Below are 15,283 nucleotides of genomic sequence, written 5' to 3' on the forward strand. Positions count from 1 at the left end.
TGTTACTTTACTACTTCCTCCGTCTCACGCTGGTTGAGGTCAAATCAGTCAGTAATAGCAGTCCTAAAGACAGGGAAGAAAGGATGTATTGTCCTGGGTAACAGCAATAATTTTACTGTATAGAAATGATGTATCAATTCATCATGGGGAGTAGCAATGCTATTAACTGTGAAGGAAGGATGTTTCATCCTAGGAGTTGTAGTTCTCCCCACAGTGTACATATATCGCCCTGGGGAATGGCAGTCCTCACATATGGATATCAAGTCTCATACAATGACAGATAGGAGCAGTAACGGCCTTGTAAAAACGTCCTTTTGCAGATACGATTTATAATGTTTATGGTTTTGTCATTCCGATTTAATATACCAGTTGTGGAGCACTGGTTGTGATGGAATAAAAACGGATGGGTCTAACAAGGGTGATCAAACCTATGACCCATCCCACCTCTACACTTTCATGTTGTCATAGATAATGATAGACATGGCCCGTGCATCATGCAGACGAAGACACAAAACTAGTCCCAAAAAGGAATATCGACAATATGGTTCATCGAACGAGACCGAGTTGGGGCGTAGCTAAGTGGTAGTATTCGCTTGATGTGTAATCAGTCTAGGATCGATTCCCGTCGGTGGGCCCATTGGGCTATTTCTCATCCCAGCCAATGCTCCACAACTGGTTTTACAAAGGCCATGGTATGTACTACCCTGTCTGTGGGATGGTGCATATAAAACATACATGGCTGCCAATCGAAGAGTAGCCCATTTAGTGGTGACAGCAGGTTTCCTCTCATATCTGTGTGATCCATAACCATATGTCCGATGCCATATAACCGTAAATAAAATGTGTTGAGTGCATAGTTAAATAAAACATTTCCTTCCTTCCATCTGAACGAGACTTCCACTGCAGTTAAATGGGCTGCTTCCAACAGATGATGTTATTATTTATAGGCTACTTCTAACAAACGATGTTGTTTATATATGCATACAATTCTATACAATGTTGTTAAAAGTATGCAAACTTTTGATATAGCTGGCATGGACAGATCCTCTCCTAAATATATTCAAGTGACGGGGTTTTTTTTCCCTGGCTTTAAATTGGGTTTTTTTTCACGAGTTGATACGTCCGTTTCCCCTAACCCCCCTCCCCCCACCCAATATTTCCTGGATCCACCCCTAAAGTAGCAATTGTTGTTTTGTAGTCTTTAACCGCATGTCCCACGCCACATAACCACAATTAAAATGGTCAGGTGCATTCAAATAAAACATTTCTTTATTTTCTTTCATTCTTCTCAATTTTTATTTTTCAACGAGCAGAACATAGCCCAGTGGTAAAGCGCTTGCTTGATGCGCAGTTAGTCTAGGATCGATCCCCGTTGGTGGGGCCATTGGGCTCTTTCTCATTCCAGCCATTGCACCATGATTGATATACCAAAGGCCGTGGTATGTGCTATCCTGTCTGTGGAATGGAGTATATAAAAGATCCCTTGCTACTAATGGAAAAAATGTAGTGGGTTTCCCCTGTAATACATTTGATTTGGTAATTATGCATAGTCCGACATCAAATAGCCGCCCCTGCGCGTGTTATAACCTCACCGTGGTGCAGGGGTGTAACATTCTCTTTGAGAATGGCCAATACAGCACAAATTGAAATTTTGAGTAAAAGTCAGTACCGTATCTACCTGTGATATTTGTATGTTTGCACAGTTCTTCACACACTTTACACACTGGCCTCGGTGGCATCGTGGTTAGGATATCGGTCTACAGGCTGGTAGGTACTGGGTTCGGATCCCAGTCGAGGAATGGGATTTTTAATCCAGATACAGACTCCAAACCCTGAGTGAGTGCTCCGCAAGGCTCACTGGGTAGGTATAAAACACTTGCATCGACCAGTGATTGGAAAGAGTAGTGGCGACAGCGGGTTTCCTCTCAAAATCTGTGTGGTCCTTAACCATATGTCTGACGCCATATAACCGGAGATAAAATGTGTTGAGTGCGTCGTTAAATAAAAATTTCTTTTTCTTTCTTTTTAGTTCTTTACACCGTTTTTATTTGGATCTTGAATTTTTATATTGATGTTGATCATCACCGTATTTGTTTGCATTACCATAGTTTGACACCCAATAGCTGATGTATTGTTCGTGCTGGGGTGTGTTAAACATTCATTCATTCCATTCCAACAGCTGACGTATTGTTCGTGCTGGGGTGTGTTAAACATTCATTCGTTCCATTCCAACAGCTGACGTATTGTTCGTGCTGGGGTGTGTTAAACATTCATTCGTTCCATTCCAACAGCTGAGGTATTGTTCGTGCTGGGGTGTTGTTCAACATTCATTCATTCCATTCCAACAGCTGATGTATTGTTCGTGCTGGGGTGTGTTAAACATTCATTCCTTCCATTCTGACAGATGATGTATTGTTCGTGCTGGGGTGTTGTTAAACATTCATTCATTCCATTCCGACAGCTGATGTATTGTTCGTGCTGGGGTGTGTTAAACATTCATTCATTCCATTCCAATAGCTGATGTATTGTTCGTGCTGGGGTGTTGTTAAACATTCATTCATTCCATTCCGACAGCTGATGTATTGTTCGTGCTGGGGTGTTGTTAAACATTCATTCATTCCATTCAAACAGCTGATGTATTGTTCGTGCTGGGGTGTGTTAAACATTCATTCATTCCATTCTGACAGCTGATGTATTGTTCGTGCTGGGGTGTTGTTAAACATTCATTCATTCCATTCCGACAGCTGATGTATTGTTCGTGCTGGGGTGTGTTAAACATTCATTCATTCCATTCTGACAGCTGATGTATTGTTCGTGCTGGGGTGTTGTTAAACATTCATTCATTCCATTCCGACAGCTGATGTATTGTTCGTGCTGGGGTGTTGTTAAACATTTATTCATTCCATTCCGACAGCTGATGTATTGTTCGTGCTGGGGTGTTGTTAAACATTCATTCATTCCATTCCGACAGCTGATGTATTGTTCGTGCTGGGGTGTTGTTAAACATTCATTCATTCCATTCAAACAGCTGATGTATTGTTCGTGCTGGGGTGTGTTAAACATTCATTCATTCCATTCTGACAGCTGATGTATTGTTCGTGCTGGGGTGTTGTTAAACATTCATTCATTCCATTCCGACAGCTGATGTATTGTTCGTGCTGGGGTGTTGTTAAACATTCATTCATTCCATTCAAACAGCTGATGTATTGTTCGTGCTGGGGTGTGTTAAACATTCATTCATTCCATTCTGACAGCTGATGTATTGTTCGTGCTGGGGTGTTGTTAAACATTCATTCATTCCATTCCGACAGCTGATGTATTGTTCGTGCTGGGGTGTTGTTAAACATTTATTCATTCCATTCCAATAGCTGATGATTAATAAATCAAAGTGCTTCACTGGTGTTGTTAAACTTCAGTTACACATTTGTTTGTTTTTTATGAAGTACGTGGTATGTACTATCTTGTCTGTGGGATGGTGCATATGAAAGATCCCTTGCTGCTAATTGAAAAGAGTAGCCCATGAAGTCTCTACAGCGGGTTTCCTCTCTCAATATCTGTGTGGTCCTTAACCACATGTCCGACGCCATATAACTGTAAATAAAATGTGTTGAGTGTCATTAAATAAACCATTTCCTTCCTTCTGTTAATAGAAACGAAAACAAAACACAAACGCCTCAAAGTGAAGGTTCCAACAATTGAGTTTATTAGAGACCTCTCTACATGATTCTTGTACATAACAGGACATACAACTGAATATCTCAAAACTAAAGATGACAGGCAGCCATCATCAAGACAATGTGGACACAATAACTTATCTGCTGAAATGGACAGCATTTCAATGATGGAAATGAATAATATAAAATGACTAAGATATATTACAATATTGCCATAAATTTTGATTGTTGTGTCTGAAGGGTCTCGATGATACAGGATGAGAAGGACCCTGCAGAACCAGATACAATATGACAGCAAATGTACAAAGCATGAAAATATTCTTATGAGACGACTCAAACGTGGTTCTGTGGCAAAAATCACGTTTTTAAGAGTGGTCGTACAAATGTTTGTTTTTTTGTTTGTTTTCTAACCCACAAAACATAATATACATCACACACATATTTATATTTATATATATATATAGATTAACAGTAAGAAGGAAAGCAACCCATGTTTATAATGGTGTTGGAACAGTAATTCATCAACAAAAATGACAAAGATATTTAATGGATTTTTTGGATATCCCACCTAAATGGTAAAGTTATGTTCAAGTTAAATGGAACAGCATTTGATCAAGACAGAATTTTAAAAATTGAAACAAAAATCTTCTTCTATTTACACATACCCACATCCATCATAGGTTCAACCATTGTGGGCATATACGCCAAGATCCAGGACTAACGTTCTCAGGTGTCCTATATAGCCAGGTTCATGAACTAATTTCAGCAAAAGTTCGATTGTAGTTCCTAACAGCACAGAAAACTGTAACCATCCAACTTATTATTACTTTTAAAGATGCTTTAAAGCAATTAAAAATATTTACTTTATGCTAGTATATTAGAAATAAACATTTTAGCTAATATTTTCTGATATAGTGGCAGTGTATGATGAAAAATACTTTCCTATCAACATCAGTAAAACAATGGGTTGCTCAACTTGTAACCATTATTATTTTCTCACAGACTCTTTCCCATGAACAAAACAAAAATTAAATTATTTATAGTGTACAAGCAAATGCATAGGTTTTTTTATATTTTAAAATCAAACAATTACAAGCTCTTATTGTGAAAACAGACTTCAAATGTCGTCTTAGTACAATTTTAGTCCCGACATACTGTTCCAAATGTAACCCATCACCCACTCAAAATGTTATCCTCATTAAGTTACAACTAAAGAATATCAACCAATTAAACTTTGCATCGTAAGTTTAAAATTGTAATTTTGAATACCACCATATGCAGACTGCAAATTACATAATGAAAATTAATGCACCATGTCTTCATAACTGGTATAACGTTTTGCAAGAATATATTGTTCCCACAGGGACCACAGAGCTTATTTTGAGATGGAGGTGGGTTACTAAGGTAAAAGCCACCATTTTCCCCAGTATGTTCAGGAAGTTGAAGCCATATACATATGTACACTATTAAGAAACAGAACAGTGTGTTTAACAACATCCCTGCGCAATGACTATTAAGAGTCTAGCTGTTCCATTAAACAAATTCTGACTACAGTAATATCATAAAACTAACAACTGTTTGGTTAGATTCACGTTTCAGGCCCACTAGTTCCTGTGAAAGAGTCTGCTGGAAATCAGCTATTCATAAAGACTTGCTCTTTAGTAAACATTTGAAGGGCATCTTGTACAGAGCCCAAGACATACGACGATATGGGTTAGCTATTTGACATGACATCATTTGAAGGACATCCTGTACAAAGCCCAAGACGTATAATTATGTGTTAGCTATTTGATATTGTATCATTTTACACTAAAGTACTATATATGGTGACTAAAGTATTCTCGGCCCAACTAGGAAGGGAATACATTTCAGTAATAAAACTTTGCATATATCAAGTTCAACACTTTAGAAAGTTATCCAGTGCATGTGAACTAAATACACTAACTGATTCATTTACTTTTCAATTAAACAGTGGCAGTCCTCTCCAGCACCCAAAGAAAGCCAGAATTGTTTCATCAGCAGTCTTTTGGGATTTCAAGTCAAGATTACTGGTGGACTACCTTCCAAATGGCCAAATGATAACCTGAAAACACTATGCTAACCTCTAGAAGTAGCTTAGTGTTTTTTCTAGCTTGTTTTAGCATGGTGCAGCACCATGCCTCAATAGTCTAGCACCATATTGCGTTAATCAGTGCCATGCTGCCCTGAGATTAAACAAGCCTTTTTCAATAATTCTAAAATTGCCTTTATAAAACACCCAAAAAGGTATTATTAATTAATAAAATGTGCCTTTTATATCTTTTGCCATTCATTTATTAAAGCAAGCACATAAATTACATTAACGTTTATTTCAATTAATTATGGCGTATTTTTAATGAAAAAAAAGTTCCCCAAAAATGGTGAGAATGCCCCAAAAGTGTTTGGTCTACAATGCCTTGCCTAATTTTTAGGCCAATCACTATCTAAGCTGCATTAAAAAAAGTGAAGTCAAATGATGCAGATAACCTACAAAAGGCTTGCTGTTCCATCCGATGGAGAGGACAAATGCTTTCAATGCTTTGATAAAAAAATAAATGAATTAGTAATTTTCTAACATGTTAAATTTAACAAATGCAAAGTTAAATTGGCCCGACTTATTCATTTCCAAGTTAGTCTTTTCAGTCACCCTTCGTGTTTTTTAAATTCACTTTAAAAGTACTGACAACGGTTTCAGAGGTAGAGTTATGAGCAAGTCTGAATGACAGCAAGTTTACTCAAATGACCAGCAATGCAGCCTAGGTTTTAAATCATTTAGCATGGCTAATGGCAAGTCGGGCAAAAACTGAGCAAAACAAATTACCCAAACAATTCAATAATGGAAGTTCTTGAGTGACGGCCTCTGATCACAACAGAACAAATATTGGATCGGTTTCCAATGAAATTAACATGCTGTACATCCCAGGATATTTACAAGACAAGAAACACCCTTTAAAAAAAAAAAAAAAAGAAAAAAAAAAAAGAAGAAAAGATGATCGAAGTAACTGATCCATGTGTCATTCTGGTGTGATCACCAAAAATAAAAATGATAATTACAAATGTATGGACCTCTCACTCAATGTTATTTATGTGTCGACTACAATAAGAGAGATATGCAGCATAACAGAAATAGTGGTACTCTGATCAACGGACAAAAACATTACAAACACACATGAAAGATAAGAAATTGTGGGTTAACTGCTCATCATGTGAAATTATTGCCAATCATTATCAGATCATGTTACAGGTATATGTTAAAACTAGAAGTAAAGATCTACATTAATGACCTTAAATTTTGTAAAAATATTTTAGATTACATTATTCACATATATTTTAAGTTAAATAACATCATGTTAACACTTGATTTCAGTTATTGCTGTACATAACCATACAGATATTCTTTGTACTGCTTCTGGAATTAAAAAAAACCCTGAATACAAAAATGTGTAATGGACAATTTTCACTTTGTATATTGCACAAAATGTTAAACTAAAATCAGAAAAGTATGTTTAGGCCTATAAATATTTTTCTAGAAACACGCCCCCACCCAATTTATTTTTAGGTAAAGTCAGTTAGCATTTTATTATTATTATTATTTATTATTTTAAAAACTACATTCACCCCTACGGGTCCATATACATACTTTACATAAATGGTACATTTTGGCCAAATCAAATGAAACATACAAGATATATACATATGAGCAGAATTTATATTACAAGTTGGCCAAACAGTTTAATACATACAAAAAAGTACAAATAACATGAAAATTAAACCTGGTTTGATAAACGTGAATTTTACAAACTTATGTACTGTATATATGTCTGATAGCATCATTTACTATATACGATAGGACCCCTTATTTCATTATTACATTTGTGGGGTTTTTCTGTTACTGTAACAAATAGTACATGAGAAAAGCAAATTCACCTTTCTGATATTTACACTGAGATTCAAATGCATTTGTATGTCTTAGTGAATTTTCCTATGTACTATGTACAGAAATGCTTTAATTTTAAACTAAAATTTTATTTCATATTTGGCAATATTTTCTCCATACATTAACAGTCAACTTCCACACACAAAAAAAAGATTTCCCAGGATGCACTGCTGGTGTTCTTACATTGGGAGGTATAACATGGCCTACCTTCGGTGTACTAACAACAGAGGCAGTCGACACATCACAATAACAACAATACGAACCAGCTGTGTCCACGCCGTACAAGATTAACATATTCAAGTCACTTCGCACACAGCTATTAATATGGACAATATCTTCAGTTCATTGAAATGTGAAACATACAAGCATTCCAAAACATGGCATACTTTAGATTTTCAACCACCAATGTACATAATTGTAGTTTTTTGTTTAAAAAAAAAAAGAAAAAAAAGAAAGAAAGAAAAAGAAATACAAACACAATATATTAATTCTTCCTTGTTGCACATGTTGAATAGTCCATCCGTAGTACTTAGTACTATTGAGGATGTTTCCCCATAAATGACATCATGCTCTTTACCATAGCTGAAACATTTTAAAAAGTTTTTCTTCATTCCTCCTGCCCTTCCATTGTAAAAACTGGTAATGAAATTACTAGTGTGAATGAGAGAGAGAGAGAGAGAAAAACAATCGAGCATAACTGCATGATCTTTAGAATAGTTGGTAAAAAAAAAAAGGTCTTGACAACTGAGAAAATGTTAAACAACGGAGATGTATTTATAAATTTCAATGTCTCAACTTTTGTAGCAACGAATTGTTTGTTACTCCTTCTTCAAACACCTGTTTGCCACATGAATGAAACAAACACAAACACTGTGTGGTTCAAGCGCGGGACGATCATCCCACATACTTTTGACCTGTGTAGCAAACTTACAATCACAAAAAACAAAAAAGAAAGAAGAAAAAAAAAAAAAAAAAAAAGAAAGAAAAAAAGAAGAAGTGTATACCTGAGAATTGTGCTCGACACATAATTCCATACATGTATGTTTTAGTGTGTGTGTTTGTGTTTGTGTTAATAGTTTACACCACATGAAATTACAACAGATTGTGGGAACCGTTGTTGACAATCACTGCAGGTGAATCAGCACAAGGTCATGTCAGGATCATTGCAGCATCTGCAAGTAAAGAGCCAGGAACTAGTGCAATCGGTCATCAGTGGATGGCAGAGAGAAGAGGGAGAGCGCCATCGGCTCACTCGCACTGTGGTACAAGTCAAAGAGTAGGTCAAGATCGGGGGGGGGGGGGGGGAACAGAAGATTACAAATTAGAACGGCCGACATGGAATTGAGCCAACACAAAATGTGCAAAGATAACTCCGTGAAGACTCGTACTAGATGCTCAAACTTTAAACATGATTACTTACTTCAGTGATGCTCATTTTAGAAGCTTATGTTTGACAGCGATGACTCAGAAGCTTTTTTTTTGACAGTGATGACTCATGCTAGAAACTTGTATTTAACATTGTGACTCACTTTAGAAGCTTATATTTGATGACTCACTTTAGAAGTTTATATTTGACAGTGATGACTCATTGTAGAAGCTTGTTTAACAGTAATGACTCGCTATAGAAGAGCTTATGACTATTTTAGAAGTTTAACTTTGATGGTGATGATGAACATTTGATAATTCACTTTTAATGGCTCCCTTAAATGCTTATGTTTAACCAACTCATTTTGCAGCTTACGTTTTTACTGTGACGACTTAGAGCTTATGTTTGAATAATAATCCACTTTAGATGACTCTTAAATGCTTATGTTTAAAGTGATGACTCACTTTACATGCTTTTATTAACAGCTTTAAGTGAGTTTATAGGCCTTTATCCCATGGCAAGTCTAGTGAAATTAGACATAAAAAAGCCTATAGGCAGTACTATAGATGGAGTTAGCCATTAGATCTTCCTTTAATTAGTTTGTAATAAGAACAATGCATCTAAATGTTTTTGGCCTATTTACTGATTTAAAAATATATATATATAAAAAATATGATCCTAAAGCTGTTTTGCTTAACTAGAAACCTTGGGATAAACCTGCAATTTCAGTTCACGCCTACAATGACCCCATTCTTCTGAGGGATGACAAACCTTGAACTTGGAAAATCACTACACTCCAAAAAAGCTTAGATCTACCCAATTCTCAAAAATGCCCTGTTCTGCAAATGGAAAATGGAATGTCCTTTGTCACTACGAAGAAGTTTATTCTTTGAAGTAACAGTTTCGAAAGGAGGAATTCCATGCCATAATACTGATATAATAAAATGTAAAATGTTTTATATCTTAATGCAGCTTATTTTTTTAGACAGATCAATGTGCACAAACAGCGTTTTACTGCCGTAAACCCTAACCGTGAAACCAAACTGTTTCTAATGGATCAAGATCTTTCTTTAGTCAAAAATCTTCTATTGTCTGTTACATGTCTACAGCTGATGAAAAATGACCCACCATCTGAAACAAAAAATTAAATCTAAGGGATGTGATCATTTTTAATCAACACATATTATATTATTAGTTTACATCAATTATAAGTTATATTTTTGTTGCAAGTTGAAAACCTGTATCAATTATTGTGGATGCATTTGTGGCAAAAAATTAAAGCCAATGGATGTCACAATTTTCTATCAAGCACATAAATTGTGATGTCACATATTTATAACAGGTGTTAAGCTGGTTATAGTTGTAATATGTTTATGGCAAAGGTTAGTTAGTGTCATTTAAAAAAAAGTTATAGCTCTGTGACAAATTTTAGTCAGTATAAATTATGAACATTTGTGGAAAATAGCTACATCAATGTGTGATTCTGTTTTGTGGCAAATTTTAGTATTTCAGTTATATTAATATATATGTACTGCCGTCCAAAAAAAACCTTTACATACATAAAATATGAATAATTTGATACATATTTTTGCTAATTGAAAATAACCAATTTAGAGATCACCTTACAAACACTTAATGCTAGAGATCACCTTACAAACACTTAATGCATGTATAATGAAGTGCATTGTGATGTTTATATGTTGAACTTCATGACACTTTCATATCCCACCGTACCGTTTGTTGGTTTTCTAAACAATTTCAAACCTTGTAAAGTTTCTTTTGGATGTCAGTACATCAATGAAAAACTAATTTTGAAGATAATTTTAGCCTTTAAGACACTCTAATTGTATCTTGGTGATATATTTTAGTCTTTTAAAGTTAAATGTCTGTGGTATATCTGGGGCATTTGTTAGCAAAGCTGTAAGCTACTATAAGCCTAAGATGATACATTATCCAGAATTTACTGGCAAGAAACAACAAAAAGATACAGCACAATAAAAAATAAAGTGTACTACAGAAATGTGCTGTTGCAAAACAAGAGATTCAGGTGGGAGACTTCCGACTTCAATACAGTGATCCGATGCCATATTAAATTGTGTTGAGTGCATTGTTACATAAAACATTTCTTCCTTCAAAACAGTGAATACAGGTGGGGAGAAATTTGGTTTTAGAGCCCATAATAATGGTGGGTTTACATTTAATTTTTAAAATAAAATAAAACAATGGTGGGTAAAAACATGCCTGCAACACCACCACTAGATGTTGGTGGGAGAAAAGAGCTGTTACACGGGCCTATCTATAGATGGAAACGTGACTGCAATATGGTGCCAACAGTAGGAGAAAAACGGACAGTCAAAGAAATGGATTTCAATGTATGGGGGACCCCCACACACACACACTTCCCCTCAAAAGCACTATGCCTAGAATGTTATCTTTGTTAGGGTTAACCAACTGATTTCGATGGAAATCTAGCTACAGAAGAGAAAAACTAAACAGAGAGAATTAACACATAAAATAGTGGTACCAGTCTATGGAAATTTAGATGCAGAGGAGTGACGCAGAGGAGTGACGAACATGATCGGAAACCAATCAGGAAATGACTAAACTATGACAGTGATTACTAGTGGGTGTAAGAAGAGAAAAATGAATTAAAACCAATGACACCATCTGGGTATATTATACTGGAGATTAAGGAGCATTTTAATATTTTATAGTGAATATTAATGAGAACAGATCTGTAACACAATGTGCTATTGGGTCAAAAAAGCATCAGATTATACTGGATATTAATGAGAACCGATATTCTGTAACACTACATGCTATTGGGTCAACAATGCATCAGATTATATTATACTGAATATTAATGAGAACAGATCTTCTATAACACCACATGCTATTGGTTCAAGAAAGCCTTGGATTATATTATACTGAATATTAATAAGAACAGATCTTCTGTAACACTGCATTCAATATGGTCTAGACGTCATCTGGTCATATTATACTGGGTACTAATGCAACAGATACTAATGCAAGCAGATCATCTGTAACTCATCATATGTGCTAATGGGTTGTAGAGGAATTGGATATGATATGAGTAACAATGGACAAGACTTGGTATGTGTTAATGGTAGTGGGATTAGGGACACATCTGACTGTGCTGTAATGAATATTGGTTGAAATGTCGGTATTATTGAGTAGAGAAAGGTGGTTATACCACAATAAAAACAAAAGGATTCAAATCTTAGCCTGAGTTCATGTCGAGAGTTTAAAAGTCATAACAGAGATGCTGAGGACTAGATTACCACAATAAATAACAAATGTCAGAGAGACGAGAACACAAGAAATGAAAGAAGACTTCGCCCAAATCAGCTATAGTTTTCACTTCAGAAAGTTGATTCACCATAAGTTGAAAGAAAAACTTTTTAAACTGACCACCCTTGTCCATATATAGAAAAACGAGACTGAGGATGTGTCATCTAGCAACAGACGAAAACTGTGATAAATAAATAAATACTACTGCAACTAGTAAGTGGCTCAAAGAGGATGATCATGCATGCACCAAGATAAACCACACATCTCCAACAGAAGCTACACAGACATACGTTACTATTTAATATCAATCTCCCATTTCTTGCAACACAATATAGTTTAAAAAGAAAGAAAAAACAGATTTAAAAAAAGGGAGATAAAACAGAAATCTCAAGTTGGCTTTTAACACGAAACAGATAACAGTTGAGCAATGATTTAATTAAAAAATTCATGAACAAAATGGTTTTTGTTATATCATTGATTTGAAATCAATGTTTTAAAAAATGAGATTATATCCACAATTTTGATGAAACCATGAGCTTCTGTTCACAGTGAATTGTTTAAGGGCAAATTTGAGTGAAATATGTGCTGTCCGTTAATATGTATGCATTATATATAAAGGCCACAGGTCCTACCAATTTTGACATGATGTTCCCATCCTAACTTTCACTTGAATTTAAAAATACTCAGTGGAAAGGGAATTATTTGAATGATCAGTCTATAAATATGAAAAGAAAAATACAATACAAAAGCTACGTCTAGTCGAGACTGCTATAACAGTTTGTGCACAATTGTTGCCAGACAGCTACACAACAAATCAGCCCAAACTTCAAACTGTCTTTCCATTAAAAATAAATAGGCTATACATCTGCCATATATGGGAGGCAGAAAACCCCCAAAACATATCAAATGAAATATTACAGCTACAAAAAAAAGAAGAAAAAAAAAAAGGAGTAAAAAGACCACTTGCACTTTTTAGCAATGTCCTACAAACAAAACAACAAGATAATAATATTAATAATAATAATAATAATGTTATTTATCATAATAACCCCTTGGAAAATGTTTACAACTTGTTATTTACACTGACACACACTAGTAAATATTTCGCCTGGAAAACTGCATTAGACGTTTCAAGCCAGTTCCTGAAGCTGACAATGGATTTGCATTAAAGATTTCACACAAACACATAAATAAAAACAAACACGCACAGACACGTGGACAATGCTTCAGGAAACAGCTTGAATGAAGCAGCAGTCCAGATATGTACAAAAAGGCTACAGTCCATGTAGCACTGTGCAGTTAAAGAATACAGTGTGCTCGATGGGGATGCCCTCCTCCTGAAGGGGGCACCACCATCTTGAATAAGCAGGCCCCGACATAAGAGTGTCAGGGAATAAATACAGTTCAACCTGTTTTACAGCGTGCACATTTCTCAGAATAAAGCTTGGCTTAGCCAGAGCAAGAAATAATCTTGAAGCCAAATGCTAAAAACAAGTGTTACACACATAAACTAACTGATGGTGTTACGTATAGAGTTGGTTTTTAGGTCAAAAGGAATTGGCTATAATGTTACTTAGTTTTTTGTTTTTATGGGTTTTTTAAAAAGGAGCAAACTTCAGTCAGTTCAAGTTTTGAACTAAACAGTTCAAAAGTTTTGAACTAACCTTGTATAAACTGATGAGAAAAACACATGCATATTGAAAACTATAGTATGGTTAATGTTAATTGAAGCAAAAAAAAAGTAAAAAGTAAAAAAAAAAAAAAAAAAAGATTAGCTCCTAATCTAGAGAGAGCTGTAATTGGCTTGAAGACTATTTCTTTTTCGTCAAACAATCCTGATGTTCTGAGTGCCAGGACCCGACACAACCAAAGGACTAGGACAAGGGCATGACGGAAGCATGGTGTTCACACACTTGTATTATCACAGATTATGCAGCCATTTTGGCATCGACATAAGATGGAACCATACATCACAAAAAAGAAAAAAAAAAAGAAAAAAAAGTTAACCATTATAAAATGTGGCTACAGATGCACAATAACGGTATTTTGTGACATTTTTTCAATAAGTCACATAGGTCAAGATACTGTCTTTTATATATATATATATATACACATTTTAAAAAACCCACCTATATTATAAAATGGCAGTGAAAAAAAGTCATGCTTAGCCCAACAAACGAAAAAACAAAGCAGGCAAAACTACTACACGCAACTGAAGAAAGATGACAAATCGCCAAGTCCTTTGGTGATATTGGATGTCTGGCCTCAAAAAAATGAATACTCGTACCAACTGCTCATAAAGTCTCATTCGCGCTCATAACTTACATAAATAATAATAATAAAAATAATAATTTAATTTATTGCATGAAATAATCTGGTTGGTCGGCGTCTTTTTCAAATCTTTTAGCCTCCTCCTGCATAGATTCTTTAATCTTTAGGATTGCGGCCGATTCGTTTTGCCCCTGAAAAATTGTAAACATCACAATGTAAGAAGGCGATTGGCGAACGAACACATGCTTTCATAGAGGGAGATGATGGGAGGTGATTTGCAGTAGGCAGTTTTATCACAAGACAGGCCAGCTTCCACGGGATGGTGAGTGAATAGCGATATGTTACACATGCGATAAATACCAGTATAAAAGGTGAAAAACCCCAATCATTATGAAAATGTCAGAAAAAAAAAGTATATGAGAACAGAGCAGTGAATATGATTTTAAAAAAAAAATTTTTTTTATTTGTTTTACATCAGTTTGTTAAGAATACACTTCAGGCAGAGTATATATATGATTTGTAAGATGGTTTCCATGTGATTTACAGATTAACTGGAAGGGTCCTTTAGCCAATTCCTTCATCAAGATTGTTTGAAAAGGTCACATGTCAGTCAGCAGGCAAAAAAAATGCTCTAGAACATAGAAATAAAAGAAACGGAAAAAAAAAAAAAAAATCTGCCAAGAAAAAAAGCACCAAGGCAATCAA

The 15,283-nt window shown here is 35.2% G+C and overlaps 1 protein-coding gene across 7 annotated transcripts in view; it reads right to left on the reverse strand.

Annotated features, from left to right (window-relative positions):
- Positions 1 to 5,994: 5,994 nt before the first annotated feature.
- The window catches only part of LOC121374051 (single-stranded DNA-binding protein 3-like), a 135,033-nt gene continuing 125,744 nt past the window's right edge, over positions 5,995 to 15,283 (reverse strand). For 4 of the 7 annotated variants that reach the window (XM_041500938.1, XM_041500940.1, XM_041500939.1 and 1 more), the window contains one exon: positions 13,675 to 14,769. In XM_041500938.1, coding sequence (XP_041356872.1) covers positions 14,665 to 14,769 — 105 coding nt within the window. In that variant the 3' untranslated portion in view covers positions 13,675 to 14,664. The other 3 variants (XM_041500943.1, XM_041500944.1, XM_041500941.1) reach the window with 3 other exon arrangements.

The sequence above is a fragment of the Gigantopelta aegis genome, chromosome 6 (genome assembly GCF_016097555.1).
Source record: "Gigantopelta aegis isolate Gae_Host chromosome 6, Gae_host_genome, whole genome shotgun sequence".
NCBI classification, from domain to species: Eukaryota; Metazoa; Mollusca; class Gastropoda; order Neomphalida; family Peltospiridae; genus Gigantopelta; species Gigantopelta aegis.